The 14,778-nt window shown below is 48.9% G+C and overlaps 1 protein-coding gene and 2 long non-coding RNA genes across 4 annotated transcripts in view; 1 reads left to right on the plus strand and 2 right to left on the minus strand.

Moving 5' to 3' along the window:
* Positions 1–4,986, minus strand: part of LOC106014823 (uncharacterized) — a 36,716-nt gene extending 31,730 nt beyond the window's left edge. For both annotated transcript variants that reach the window (XR_003500701.3, XR_003500702.3), the window contains exon 1: positions 4,850–4,986. This is a non-coding gene — a long non-coding RNA (uncharacterized lncRNA). The remainder of the gene's footprint in view (positions 1–4,849) is intronic.
* Positions 1,881–4,797, minus strand: LOC139998779 (uncharacterized). The gene is made up of 2 exons (XR_011803700.1): positions 4,456–4,797; positions 1,881–3,136 (listed from the first exon to the last, which is right to left on the minus strand). It is a non-coding gene; the product is annotated as an uncharacterized lncRNA (long non-coding RNA).
* USP7 (ubiquitin specific peptidase 7) overlaps positions 4,931–14,778 on the plus strand; it is a 72,320-nt gene continuing 62,472 nt past the window's right edge. Inside the window, exon 1 of the mRNA XM_038187080.2 lies at positions 4,931–5,547. Coding sequence (XP_038043008.1) covers positions 5,463–5,547 — 85 coding nt within the window. The 5' untranslated portion in view covers positions 4,931–5,462. The remainder of the gene's footprint in view (positions 5,548–14,778) is intronic.

Below are 14,778 nucleotides of genomic sequence, written 5' to 3' on the forward strand. Positions count from 1 at the left end.
GAATGGAGAGCTTCTGGCAACAGCGAGAATATTTTCACTTACTTTTATCACTGTAGTACTAAGTGTCTCTGATCGTGGAAGAAGCAAAACCATGAGACCAGAAGCAGCTGCCTGAGTGGAGAAGGCAGCCTCCAGCACACTTTAACTCATGACTGTAAGAGGTATAGGATGGTATAACTGTGCATACGGTCCCATGAGTGCAAACTCAACATCCTGAGGAAGCATGTTGCTGGCACAGGGGCATATTTGCATTAATATATATTAATCCAGAAACATGGCAGAATACGCACAAGTGGTAACCCCAGTTTTGCTGGTTTAGTGCATCTATATTAAGGGTGTGTGCTGGTGTAATTGCCCTTCTGTCATTACACAGCTATAAATCTCCTTAATTATAGACATGGCCACCTGCACGCATTATGGGGCACCATAAGTGGTGCTGGAAGTGTAGAGCCTGGCCACAGGAGGACGTCTGTGCTGAAGTGAGGGCAGCAAACAGAGCCAAGTGGGAGGCAAGATGTCCTGATGCAGCTGAGGAGCTGGGAGGAAATCAGCAGACTGGCGCAAGTGCTCCTGGTCCAGGATATTCTGCCATGGGGCAGCATCCTCCTTTCCTTCAGCCCAGTTTGCTGTGGTGTTCCCCTCTACAGTTTACCCTGTGGTGGCCATCTGAAGCCATGGGTGGCCACTGTGGCCACCTGAAGCCTGCTGAAGACAACGTGGCCTTTTGGAGCAGGGGGCAGCAGCAGGGCAGGACAAAGCCTCCCCGGCTCCAGCCCAGCCAGGATCTCACCTGGAGGACAGACAGGCAGCAGAGACACGGGGCTGCCTGGTTCGGTGCTCGGCCTGGCACTCAGGCAGCCAAACACTGGCTTGTGAGTGTTTTAAAAATAAACAGATTGAGTTGGATTTATTTTTAATTTCGGTGAGGCTCAGGAGCAGGTCAGCTTCATGAAATGAAGCCCATTTCTTCAATGGCATTTTAAAGATGATAGCGCCTCTTTAACTTCATCTCTCATTACATTACGATGAGTAATGTGGAGGGAATGCTGGGAGGCTGCAGCCTGTCTGACAGCCCTATTGACCCAGCCAGTACAAAACAGGGAATCTCCTTTGCCTACTAATATACAGCTTGGGCCTGGAGGACAAAATCCCTTGCTCAGGTGCAGCTTTACCAAATTCCCCAGTGCTTTGTGTGGGCATAAGGGCCAAGAGGGACTGGATTAGTTTACAGGATAGAGGCCTAAATTTAGACAAGATTCAATAAGTGGGCGTAGGAAATGAAAGGAAGGAGTGAGAAAGGAAGGACAAGAATAAAACTGATAGCAATGGATACATAGACTGTATTCATCATGTCCCCACTCGTGAGCTTATTTATTTTTTTTTTTTTAATATCAGTAACCCTTCTCAGGTGTTTGCCGAACCTTCCACATATGGAATTTACCATCAGAACTGCAGGAGGCAGGAATCATCTGCAGAGGGATGTGGCTGTTAAAGATGGGGCATGCAGTGCGAAAATGGATTTCTTATGAAAACAGAAGGAATTTATGGAACAGCTGGATAAATAAGTGATTGGATATCACTGCTGAGGTAGAGGCTAAGCCAAATGCTGGCAGCGATGATATGGCCAAGCAGTTATATAAAAGGTGACCAACCTTTCCTTTAAAGGATGGAGCTTTTGTGTCTTGTACTGGGGAGAGGTGAACAGCAGAGAGTTTCAGAAGGGAGTGGAAACAGGCCAGAAATACTTTGCAGAAGTATGCTTCAAGTAGTTGGGATAAAATGTTAGCATATGTTGAGATCTGGACTTCACCTTAGGCTTGGCAATTGATAAAATTTGTATTTCCTGTCCAAAAACAATCAAATCGCAGTGCTACAACCACTGGCTGGCTATGCAAAATGCTTACCATTTATTTCAAAAATGCATTTTGAGATGATTATACACACAAAATTTATTCCCTCTTAAATAAGAGGACCTGAATCAATTTTCAATAGATTTGTTTTTACTTATAGCTATATTCACACACACACACAGAATCTCTAGGTTGGAAGAGACCTCAAGATCATCGAGTCCAACCTCTGACCTAACACTAACAGTCCCCACTAAACCATATCCCTAAGTTCTACATCTAAACGTCTTTTGAAGACTTCCAGGGATGGTGACTCCACCACCTCCCTGGGCAGCCTGTTCCAATGTCTAACAACCCTTTCAGTAAAGAAATTCTTCCTAACATCTAACCTAAAACTCCCCTGGTGCAACTTTAGCCCATTCCCCCTCGTCCTGTCACCAGGCACATGGGAGAACAGGCCAACCCCCATCTCGCTAGAGCCTCCTTTAATATACTTATACAGAGTGATAAGGTCACCCCTGAGCCTCCTCTTCTCTAGGCTGAACAAGCCCAGCTCCTTCAGCCGCTCCTCATAGGACTTGCTCTCCAGGCCCCTCACCAGCTTCGTCGCCCTTCTCTGGACCCGCTCAAGCACCTCGATGTCCTTCTTGTAGCGAGGGGCCCAGAACTGAACACAGTACTCGAAGTGCGGCCTCACCAGAGCCGAGTACAGGGGGACGATCACCTCCCTAGACCTGCTGGTCACAGTGTTTCTGATACAAGCCAGGATGCCGTTGGCCTTCTTGGCCACCTGAGCACTCTGCTGGCTCATATTCAGCCGACTGTCCACCATCACTCCCAGGTCCTCCTCTGCCTGGCAGCTCTCCAGCCATTCCTCTCCCAGCCTGTAGCTCTTCTTGGGGTTATTGCGCCCCAGGTGCAGGACCAGGCACTTGGCCTTGTTGAACTTCATACAGTTGACCTCAGCCCATCGGTGCAGCCTATCCAGATCCTCCTGCAGAGCCTTCCTACCCTCAAGCAGATATTCACACAATGTATGATATATTTTCACAAGTGTTTTTTTTTTCTTCAAAACATTACAAGATACTTAAGTCTGCCTTGTATCTGGACCCCGAAAAGTTCACTTAAACTATAAATATATAGAAATGGCACTGCTTGATTGCGGCATTCCATCTTCATAAGCTGACTATGCATCGTCCAGTTGATGACAAAAATTCCTGCCCCTCTTCCACACTGCTCTCTCCACAGCAAAGGATTTGTGCAGATGCCTTTTGCCAATTTCTGCTCCCCTAAAACAGCAGGAGAAGCCAATGACTTTGGAAGACTTAGCTGCCTGAAAAATATCTGAAACTGAGAAATTTTCATATGTAAAAAAAATAAATAACTTTAATGCTTATGATGAATTAGCTTGACTGTCTTTAGGGACTTGCTCCTAAACAGTGAAATTGTTTTTGCTCAGTTGGTCCTTGCTTACAACCTCGCTGTCTGTGGCTGAAGAATCAGGTAACAATCTGTAGCGATCTCCTCATTGTGACATACTCGTTCATCCTGTATTGGGAATCACTTGTGGAGGAAGGACAGAGGGATGAGTTTAAACCTGCATATGATTTAGGAGGTTGGAATGGAAGTCATTAGGAAAGAACAATTGTTCAGGGAGGTAATGATAGGGAAAGGCTGCAGTGCGGAATTCAAAGCTTAGGACATTCAGAAATGAAAGATCTGTGCATAGACCTCTGTCCTAAGCCAGATCCCATCTCCCTCTTTATCGGTAACCTGGGTTTTGTAGATTTTCATGTTTTTGCCCAGGTCAGTATCAAGAAAATGCTTGTAAATGATTTTTCTTTAAACAGCTTTTGAGAATTGAGAGGAACAACAGGATGTCGTCAGAATGTCCTATTTAGAAGGCAAACTATCAAACTGTTTTCAGAACCTGATCTTCTCAATAATATCTTCAGCCTCCATTATTTTTCCACATTCTAGCTCTGGATTTTTACTACTTAAGGCAAGGCTTCAGATGCGGGACATTATTTTCCTGTCCTGCCCACCCTGCAGAGTCCTGTGTTGCTGAAAAGGGACCAGCTGGAGCTCAGACAGACTGGGTTTGTCCCCCAAATTGGGTGTGATTTGCTCATTTTATAAACTGGAAAAATAAACAAACTCATAGATCACTTATCCACTTGCAATCAGAGCAGCACTGCCTGCTGGGGTACATTTTCAGTCCCTTCAGGAAGCCCAATCTTGCACGTCCTGGGCATTTCCCTTCAGGCTATCCTCCTGCCCCGTTTTCCCACTGCTGCGAATTAAATCCTGCACGGCTAACACCGCGCATTACAAGGCCCTCTCTGCAGTCTCCCACCTACTCTTCCACACCTCGATGAATTTGCTTCCTCCGCCGCCCTAGCTCTGGGCTGCCCAGCATTACCTATTCATCCGCACCCTTCCCTGCCCTTTCCAGCGTACAAAACCCAAGTCCACGCAGGGCCCATCCCCCGCGCGGGGCCCACGAAACGCAGCGGGCCGCAGGCAGGGCCGGGCCCCGTCCCCAGGCCCTCTCCGGTGCCCGCTCCCCCCGGCGCCCCCAGGCCCCCCGCCCGCTCCCCCCACGCACCGCAGCCCGGAGCCGCGCGAGACAGGGGGGGCCGAGCCCTGAGCCGGGCCCGCCTCCGCCGCAGCTTCCCCCGCGTGCGGCCGCGCCCCGAGCCCCGACCCCCGGCGGCTCCCGCGACCCCCGGCGCTCCCGAGCCACCCGCGGGGAGGCCGCGGCCCGGCCCTGCCCTGCCCGGCCCGGCCGGGGCGCGGGGCCGCGCGCAGGTGGCGGCGGCCCGCGGGGAGGCCGCGGCGGCGGCGGGGCCCCTGTGGCTCCGCCTCCCCGGCCTCCTGTGGCGGCGGCGGCGGCGGCGGCAGCGGCTGCTGTTCCCGGCGCGGCCGCGGCGCTGCCTCCCCCTCCCCGGCTCGCTGGGCCGCCTGCCCCTCATGCGGATGTGACATTTCACGGCGCTTACCGCAGCCGCCATTTTGAGGCGCAGAGCGCTGGCGGCGGCCGAGCGGCACCAGCGCGCCGGGCCACGGGCGACGGGGGCGGCCCGCGGGCCGGGAGCAGCGAGCCGGGCGGCGGTGCCGGGGCGCTGGGGGGGCCGGGAGGGCAGAGGAGGGGCCCCGCGGCGCCTCCCCGACTTCGCAGCGCCGGGGACACCTCGCCGGGGGAGGGGGAAGCGGCGGGCGCAGCCGCCGGGCCCTGACTCCTGATCTCCCGGCTCCCCCCCCCCCCTCCCCTCCCCCCTCCCTCGTCCCGGTCCCCTCCCCTCCCCTCCGGCCCCCGGGGAAGCCGCCACCCCCGGCCGGTCCCTCCTCCCCACCCCTTTCCCCCGACCGGGTGCCGCCGCCGAGATTGGGCGAATAGCGAGCAAATACGTGCGCGTCTCGCTGCCTCCCCCGGCTGCCCGCTCCCTGCCCGCCGGAGCCCAGCCGCAGCCCCCCGAGGCGGGTGCCCAGTCCCGGCCGCTGCCCGGGCCCCGCCGCTCCTCCGCCCCTGCCCCTCCCGACGCAGGCCCGCAGCCCCCCGCGGGAAAGGCCCAGGCCGCCGCCGCCGAGCCCCAGCCCCGAGCCCAGCCCGACATGAACCACCATCAGCAGCAGCAGCAGCAGCACCAGAAGCCCGGGGAGCAGCAGCTGAGCGAGCCCGAGGACATGGAGATGGAAGGTGAGGCCGGGCCCCGGGCCCTCAACTCCGCGCCGAGTTCCCCCCCCCCCCCGCTCTCCCCCAGCCTCGCCGCGGGCTCCCGGGGCTCCCCCGCAGCCCGGCTCCCCCTCGGGCGCTCCCCTCCTCGGCCCCCAGCACCCGGCCCCGGTGCACGGGCGCCCGGCCCTTTCTCCCCTCTGCAAACATGGGCGGCCGGGGCCGGGAGAGCTCGGGCGGGCGAGTCGGCGGCGGGAGGCGCCGAGCGAGGAAAGTTGAGGCTGGGAGCAGCGTGCGAGGGGCAGGGGCGCGCAGGGGGAGCGGGGGATTGAGGGGGGGGCTCGCTGCAAGAACGCGAACCGCCGGGGGGGAGCGGCCGTGCGGCAGGGGCTCGGCTCTCCGGGGCTCCGGGAGCCTCCCGCCTGGGTCGGGGGCGCTGCGGGTGCCCGGCTCCCTGCGGCTCGGCACGGGGGGGGGGGGGGGGTCGCGCTCCCGCGGGAGGCGACGCCGATGCCCGGCGGGAGGCTGGGGGGGGGGGGGGCGGCCCGGGGCCTGTTTTGCAGCGGGGCGGGGGGGACCGGAGGGGGCTCGGCGTTGGCCGGGGATGAATGGGGGGGGCCGGGGCCTCCCCGCCGCCCCCCTCGGGGCGGGCTCGAGCAGCGCCGGGCCGGGGCCGGGGCCGGTGCGGGGCCGCTCATTGTATGCGCGCAGCCACGCTGCTCGCCATTTTTAATTAACCCTCCTCCCGGGGTTATTTACAGCAAACGCGCCCGGCCGGGCCTAGCGCGGGGTCGGCGGGGGCTGAGCGCTGCCCATGTGTAGCGCCCGCGAGCCGCCGGCCCTCATCCTGCACCGTCATGCAGCTGCGCCGTGCTCGGGAAGGAGGCACTGCGTGTGCGGGCTGCTCCCGAGCGGTCCCCTCGGCCTTTCTCGCCTGCTGCCCTTGTTTTTTTGGTTTGGTTTGGTTTTTGTGTCCCCCCCCCCCTCCTGCAAACTACGAGCTCAGCCCCGTGCAGCTCTTTTGGGCAAGCAGCACGGCGGGGGTCGCTCCGTCAGGCAGGGCAGGCACGGCGCTGTGTGTGCCCATGGGGTTTGGCTTGGAGGTCAAAATATTGCCTAAATCTTGTTTAGGGTGCCTGGCCGTGAATGCACGCGTCTTGTTATAAGTATTTGGATTAGCAGTAAGGTAACTCGACACAGGGCATTCCACTTGTGAACCACGGAAATTGACATAGCAGATGTATATTTCTACTAAATAACAGGCCTGGAAATTACAAGTAGCAAAGGTGTTTTAGTAGGAGTTTGTCACAGTAACTGTGTGGCTCCTTTTCAAGATTAAAAGGTCATTACAGGAAGCCTTGCTTTTTTGAATGTAAATCTCTATTTCCTAAAATTATAGCTAAAACCTATTTGCTATTGAACTGATTTTTTTTTGAAAAATCTCCAAATTGGCAATTATGTACTCAGTGACCAATACAAAAGATTTTAAAAATGCTTCATATTTGTTTGTGTGCATGCATGCACACACATTAACGTTTTGTGGGGTATATTTTCCGGCAAACTTTGATAGCCTTTAGCAATCTGCTTTCTCAAAATCCTTTTCAAGTTCATAATGCTATTGACTACCTGATGTTTTTATTTTGATTTTTTTATGGGCTTGATGTTCTACCATGCTGGGCATGCTGTGAAATGCTGAACACCTTTATTCAGTTAAAAGTGCCATGCACCTCTAAGGATTGCATCCCCTGTGTCAGTGGGGAAACAGAAGCCCAAAATGCACGTGGAAGTCCCTCTGATGGTTGTGCAGACCTTATGCTCCTTTGGAGGGGCGAGGAAGCAGTCTGTGTACATCAGCACAGCATCCCTAGGAATGCAGCATTGCCTCAGAAGTCTATTTGCAATCTATTAGGTTGTGCTCAGCTGATTCAGGATGATACTATGAGCTCACTAATTTGTGAGAGTTTACTGACCCGTCTGTGTGCAAAACAAAAATTGTTCAACCTTTGGAGGCTCTTTTTAAATGCTTTTTTCCACCCCTTGAAATGTGAAGCTTACCAAATTGCGGAGATCAGGTTATTGCTAACTTTTAATAAAAGTAGATGTCCTGGGTATACATTCTATTTTGTGTAAAACATTGTTCATCATCTTATGTATGGGTGTTCGTGCTTCCACAGGAGGGATGTTTTCAAGCAGTGAGGAAAATATTTAATAGTATGTATTTAGCTTAATTTTAACGTGCATAAAACAGTGTCAGATGCCATTCTTCACTGAGTGATCACACTAGATTTAGGAGGTATGTGAAGAATGCACAGTGGAAAATTGCACTTCTTGGCTTCAAGCTATGTGAAGGCATGCTTGTTCTCTATACACCTATACTAGATGAACAGTTCTTAATGAATAAAATAACTATCAAGCAGAAATAAAAGCATGGAATTAATTCTTCAGGATTAAGCGGATATGATATTCTGAGCGTCTGCTCTCTTGTCCAAGGTTTTTCTCCCTTCCCTTTCCCTTGTGAATATTGTACTCTTCATTGATGATCTTGTGGACACTAAGTGAGAGTAGCGTGCATGGGGCTGTCAGACTTCAGGAGTGAGGGAGACATACCCTCTAGAAAGGAAAGCTGCTTAATCTCTGCATCATGAACTAAAGAAGCAATGACAGCCTGGATAAGGGGCAGGTATCTACTCCAGACGACCATGTGTGATACAGGCTCACCTTCCTCCGATTTGGCTAGAATAATGTGATGTTGTGAATCACCTCTTTGTATATGTAGTCTTCATGTGGATGTTGTGTTTGAAATCAGCTTTAGCCTTACTAAGGTACAGTGGTAGTGATGCATGGACAGAGAAGCACCGAATTTATGCGAAGTGTAGGAAAACATTTTGTCCCTTCAGCTGAACACGAGAGCTTCCTTAGTTAGAAGGAAGCATTTGCTGCTGCTGATTCTCTTCTTGTACCCTTCCCCAACATTTGTGCTAGCGCAACTTCTTGTCACCATAAAGTGATTGGAATTAATTTTTTTTTTTTTTAATGTAGCTTTGTTCTTTACTTTTTAACTTGGTTCCCCCAGCAGCCTTGTTTAGTGTTATATTAATACGGTGAAGGTTTGGCATCGGGATGGGAAGGAACAAGAAAACTGCCACCTCGAGCAGCCTATCTTTACCAAATTATGTCAGTAGTAATGGATTTTGCCAGCACCCCTCAGCCACTGCTGCATAAAGCATGTGATTCTGGTTCAGCGGCTGCCTTTGCACTGAGACAGCCGGGGAGTGTGCGCGTTGGCCATCAGTGCCTGACTTTGAGATAATTACCCTCTCAAGATGTTAATTTAGTGAATTATTCCACAGAATATTTTATTTGTTTATATACTAGATAAGTTTAGTGGAAAAAACAAATACTATTTTTTTCTGTACTGAAGGTAGGCTACGTAGGCTGCTTTGTCATGCAACAGTTAGGGCTGCTCAGTTGCTGGTGAACTGCTCTGAGAGGTGTAATCAAACCCAAATCCCCCTGTGTTCTGTATGCCTCCTTGGGAACTTCTTTGCACAAATGTTCTCGTTGAGCTTCAAAGAACTTGGCTTAATACAAATCTACAGTTACGTATTTCATAAGGTTCTTTCATTGCCTCCATGGAAAGTCTCATTTGCAGCTTAATAACTGGAGGTTTCCCTTGTTTATAGTTTGAATTTGCCTCTTTGTAGTTTCAGCCTCTGCCTGTAGTTGTGTACATATGTATGTTTCGCATTAGGGCTGCTTCGTTTCAGATGTAGCAGGCGTAGTGTAGCCCTTGGACACGTGGTGATGGGTAGCTGAGGTTGCAGGCTTGTATTTTCCTTGTGCAGCCCTGCATCCTCCCTGGTGCTGCTGTGCTCTGAGCATTTCCCTACTTAGGCTAGTTTAATGCTGAGATTTGGATTCCAGGTGAAACGATGCAAGCTATTTAGAAAGGAGGAGATGTCTGTGTGTGTGTAAGAGAAGTTTAAAATCATGCTTTTTCGCAGCGTCCATGCGATGGCAAGTTTGCGGCCCTTGCTGTTCATCCGTGTTTTGTTGGCTGCTGACAGCATTTACTGGCTTTCTGTCCCATTGTAGGAGATTGGACACAAATCCATAACGCTTTTTTTGCCCGTCTTCTGAATACTCTAGTATTTTGTCCTCATTAGTGTTCTCCATCCCTGTCACTTTGGTATCAGCTGCTTACATAATACAGGGCTCGGTCCTTTTCTTGCCTGCCCTGGTGTGCCTTGCTCCTGATGGCCCGTATCACTCTTCCCTGAGCTCCTCCACTGTCCTCGGCACTGCTTCCAGCCCCGTGCTGAGGAAGGGGGCTGTATGTTCGCAAGGAGAACACGCAGGGCAGGTTCATCATATGAACACAAGTACCTACTCGTTTCTCTCTTCTTCCTGCCCCCTCCCCTCTCCAGCCTTCATGTTTTTCCAAGAAATGGATGATGCTCATGTGAGGGGTGATAAAAGCGCTGATGCAGCAGACAACAAGCAAAATTAAGTTAATTCCGAGGTTATGGCTAGAGTGAAGAACCAGGCCTGGTCTCTCATGCCCTGTAATGATAATGTGTAGTGCCTCTGGAAACGGCGAGCCTGGCCTTGGGAAGTGGCATGCATTGCATCCCTCTTGGAGAGCTGCTCCATGCCAGCTGTGAGGAAATGGCACGGAGGGGACTTTAGAAGAGTGCCGACTATCTCTGGTTCTCTTCTGTGCTTTCTTTGTCAAATAAATGCTTAAAAAGCTCTCAGACTTAGTAAGATTTCTGTGAAGGAGAAGTGAACTAAATCAAGTAATGGTAAATGCATGTAAAATGCAGAAGGAAACAGGTAGCGCTATTCAGGATGCAGCACATCCCAGTACGTATCAGAGCTCCTTGCTCTATCCCAACTGTTGCTTGCTGCTGGTTGAATTCAGACCAGATGCAAAATCTGCTGCCTATCGGACTCGGTCGCTGTATTTAGTGATGGAGCAAGTTGTGTGTAAAAGCAGTGTAGCCCCGAACTCTAAAACCACAGATGGAGATGGTTGATTGAGACTAACTGAATGGGTTTCAGAGCTGCAGAATAATTTATCACAAAAAATCTGCGCAGTGCATCCAGCCTGTGGCAGTTAAACCAGTTCAGCCAGTACATCTTGCATGACATCATTCAATATTTGGGCTAAGGGTGAAAATGAACTGGTTTAGAGCTTGTGAAGCACCCACTTTTTTCTTAAGTGATTATACATTTAAAACAGGGCATTGTTTGCTTTAGTTTGTGCTTTGAGATGTCTTAGATGAGTTGTTTTAGCTTAACTTTGTATCTCGTGGCTGTAAAATGTTGATTGTGAAGGAGGAAAGTACTGGGTAGCTTGCAATAAAAGGTATGGGTAAACTGCAGCGTTTTTTTTTTTTTTTTCTTTTCAAACACAGATGTATGCATATTAGGATATATAGAAAATCTGTTAGGTGCTAGTTTGATGTAACCAGCATATTAACATTTAATATAAAATGCCTTGGTGGGTAGATTGGGGGCTGTAGACTGGTTATGTTATTTATCAAGTTATTAAATACTCAGGGTAATTCTTTAAAAACTTCCTTTATTAGTACTTCAGATAGTGCGTTTTGCTCAGATAGTTTTAGTATTGTATCCTGATACACTAGCAAAAAGCTGTATGTGCAGAGTAAAAGTGCAGGTAATCAGTGGCAACAGCTGTAGCATAATGTAGCTGTGCACAGTGTTGCAGGTTTGAACTTAACACTTGCATTTCAATATTTCTGCTAACCCCTTTTTTCACCTATGCTTACTGATTGTAGTAAAACAAGCTCTGTGGGTTTAGAAATGCTGAGAGATCAGAATAGGTTTTGAATGAATTGCCAGCAAAATGAGGAATGGTCAGCTTGGAAATCCCGTGTGGTTCTGCTTTATATTGCGGACTTTCACTAGGTGGTTGAGCTTTTGTCGACCAGAAACAATTCAGCTGGAAATAGGTGGATGGACTTTGAGAACAGTTAAACTGTACTGAATATTTGCAGTTTGGGGAAGGCCATTTCACTCTCCTGCATCTCTCACTATGATGCCTAGGTGCTCTTTGGAGTACTTCTCAGAGTACAAAAACACACCTGAAGACTGGTTTGTGCTGGACTTAATGTGCATCCAGAATAACACAGCTTGATTGTTCAGTGTAACAGTATGCGTGTATTTGTCAAGCAAAATCACTTAAAATAGCATAGAATAAAAAGATGGTAAATTTTGGTAAAACTAAAATCCTGTGATGTAAGCAGCATAGCATGTCTCAGTTTGGTTTTAATTGGTATTTGGCATTAGTGCAATAAGTCATTCCTAACCTGTTTTAATTGTGAAGATATAAGCAAAGCCATGATAGTTTGTTGCACCAAGCATCTCAGGAGGCTGGGACACCCAGCATTGGCAAGTCCAGCTCTCCTTGCCTGCTGCCACAAAGCAAGCTCCAGAGCGCTGCCCTGCAGAGATGTGCCTGGAGCATCCCTTGGACCTGGGCAGGGAAGGCACCAGTGACTCAGCTTGCTCCTGCGTGGATGCTGGTGTGCGAGGTGGCCTGAACACCTGGGGTCCCACAACGAAACCAGCACCTTAACAGCTCCAAAGCGTATTGCAAGCCAGTGGAAGACAGTGTGAGGAATGAGCTGAAATGTCCTGTGAGAGGAAAGCTCCGAGCAGGTCTATAGCAGGGCCACAGCAGTTTGTGGCCTGGGAGATAGGATTCATATTATTTTTTAAATGCCGTCAGCTTTTATATGTAACTCCCTAAAAGAGGTGGAAAACAGAACTTTTATGTTTTGTATGTTAAGGGGTTGATTGCATTCCTATAATATTTGATTTAATTGTAAAGTCTGTGAAAATTCTTAATGCTGTTTTTCCTAATTTCCCTTTTCCTTCTGTAAATCTGAAAGGATGTGTAGGAGTATCATTGATAATAGTGTTTGCCATAGCTCTAAGCTTGATTGTCTAGTGATTTCGCAAGGTGCAACTGAAATAGTGTTCTTAAAAAATACATCTCTAGCTGTGCATGTGCGTTTTTAGAAAGATCTAAAGAAAACTTTTCTTTAGGGCTCTAACTGCAACGTTATACGAGTATAACAATTGGATGGACTTCTTTTGAGCTCTGTTTAAAAAAAAAAAAAAAGGAATAGTTGTGTTTCCCCAGTAGAGATTTTGCTTCCTGTATTTTTCAGAGTTCTGTTTTCTAACATCACTGGCATTGACCAGCAGAACTTTGGAGGTTTGGATAAAAGCAGGAGTGTGTGAAAGTCTGGTCAAACTTAGTGGCAGTTCTGAATTCCAAATCCATCTCTGTGAGTTAATATTCTTCCTGTTAAATAGATCAGGGGTCAGCAGTGGGTATTTCTTGGTTAAAATGGCTAATTCTTCAGTTAAAAGGGCACAGAATTTACATGTATAGTAAGTGCATTGGTAAAACACTTAATATGCAGAGACATTATTTAAGAAATGATGGGGATTTAGGGAATTATATTTTTAAGAGTCTCAGTGTAAGATCAATGCGTTTTTCTTTGCCTTGATAGGAAGTTATTGGTGTGAATCTTGTGCTGAGGCTGCAGGCAGGATCTCACCTCTAGGCCATGCGATGATCCTTCTGCACTCCTGAGCATCTCCCACATGGCTGCTGTGGCCGTGGGGGGGATTGGTGCTGGGTCTGGGCTGCTCCGCTCCAGGCAGGGTGCTTTCAGCTTGTGTTCTGCACCTCTTCGCTGCGCTGGATGTGGGGGTAACACATGGGGTAAAACATGGCTGTGGCTTGTGCCGGTATGAGCGGTCTGGTGTGCAGGTCAGGTCGCAGGAGCAGGAAGGCTGTGGCTGCCCTGCTGCTGGTACCTGGATTTGCAGGCATCACGGGATGCACGTTGCTGTTTTGTCTAGCAGCTGCGATGCTGACCATCACTGAGCCCGTTCCTGTTGGGGTGCCACAGCCCCTGCGACTGGATGGGTATCTGTGTGGAAGTGCATTAAGGACTCTGCAGTGTTTCAGCAGTGACCTGTTGTGTTTCTTTGTATCACTGCTCTCTGATTCTTGGAAAAGAATGAAGAGGTTACTGGTCAGGCGATGGTAAGTTGCCCCCCCAACCCTTTTTTTTCTTTCCTAGAAATACATTTTGTTTTGGGCAGTCAAGGCACAGTTGGCAGTCCTGGTAGGCAAGGTGGTTTTGCATCTTCTACGTGTTTTTTTTTTTTGTTTGTTTGTTTGTTTAAGAACAGAAGCATTACATTTGGATGTAGAGAAAAAGTTGTGTTCTTCCTTCATGCCTGTAAGCCCAGGCTGTTCTGCTGCAGCCAGCTCCTCGTGGTTGCTGTTTAATAGTCATGCAATACATCTCAGTTACGTACTGCCAGGATATTTCTGGTAACTCTAATCAGCTAACAGTTTTTAGACACAAGTTTGCCTTCACAGCATGTCTTAACTATTCTATTTAGATAAATGGCTGTTTTGCTTCTGTTATGGATTTTAGAGATGTCTAGACGCTCAGATGCTGTTATATAGGTTTACAGGCTTCAAATCTGAAGACAACGTGAGATGTAATTTTTCTTAAAGGGAATTTTGAATTCTGGATCTGCTTCAGCACAGACTGTGTGAATGCTATTTAATTGTTCATTAAATCAAGCTATGGAGAGCTGCATTTCCTTCTTCTTTGGGGAAGAGCTAACCTATTCTGAAGAGTTGTTCACCTAGTCAAGTGTTACTTAATGACATTGAAGGTCGAAGGTAATTTCTGTAGGAGAATAGATACTATTCACAGTTTGAACACAGAGGTAACTCAAGTGTGTCTGTAAATTATATGAATTAAAGAATGGGTCACAAACCACATGCAAAACCCTCCTTGCTAGTAGCAATTGCAGCAGTGGTGTTTCACAATTCTCTTCTGCTTTCCTTTCCCTCTGCTCATTCTTCCTGTGTGGTTTTCAGCTCCTCTATTTCAGTGTGACTGTTTCAGATGCTACTTGGATTTCAACCCTGCACCTATAATGCGATTCCCTTAAAAACTAGTACAGTGCTGTGCAGTATCTCAGTCATGCCACAAAGGTGGTAACCATAAGCATGTGCTTTTTTTTCTTCCTTTAAGGTGTCCTTACAGCTGAGGAATTAAGTAGTAGTTAAATCAAACCGGAATCTGCCAGAAATAGCAACTTAATGATTTTTTTTAAACATTGTATTTTAAAATCTCGACCGCAGAATTTGATAACTGCTTGTTTCTTCAAATGTGTCATATCAGT

This window comes from Anas platyrhynchos, chromosome 15 (genome assembly GCF_047663525.1).
Source record: "Anas platyrhynchos isolate ZD024472 breed Pekin duck chromosome 15, IASCAAS_PekinDuck_T2T, whole genome shotgun sequence".
NCBI lineage: Eukaryota > Metazoa > Chordata > Aves > Anseriformes > Anatidae > Anas > Anas platyrhynchos.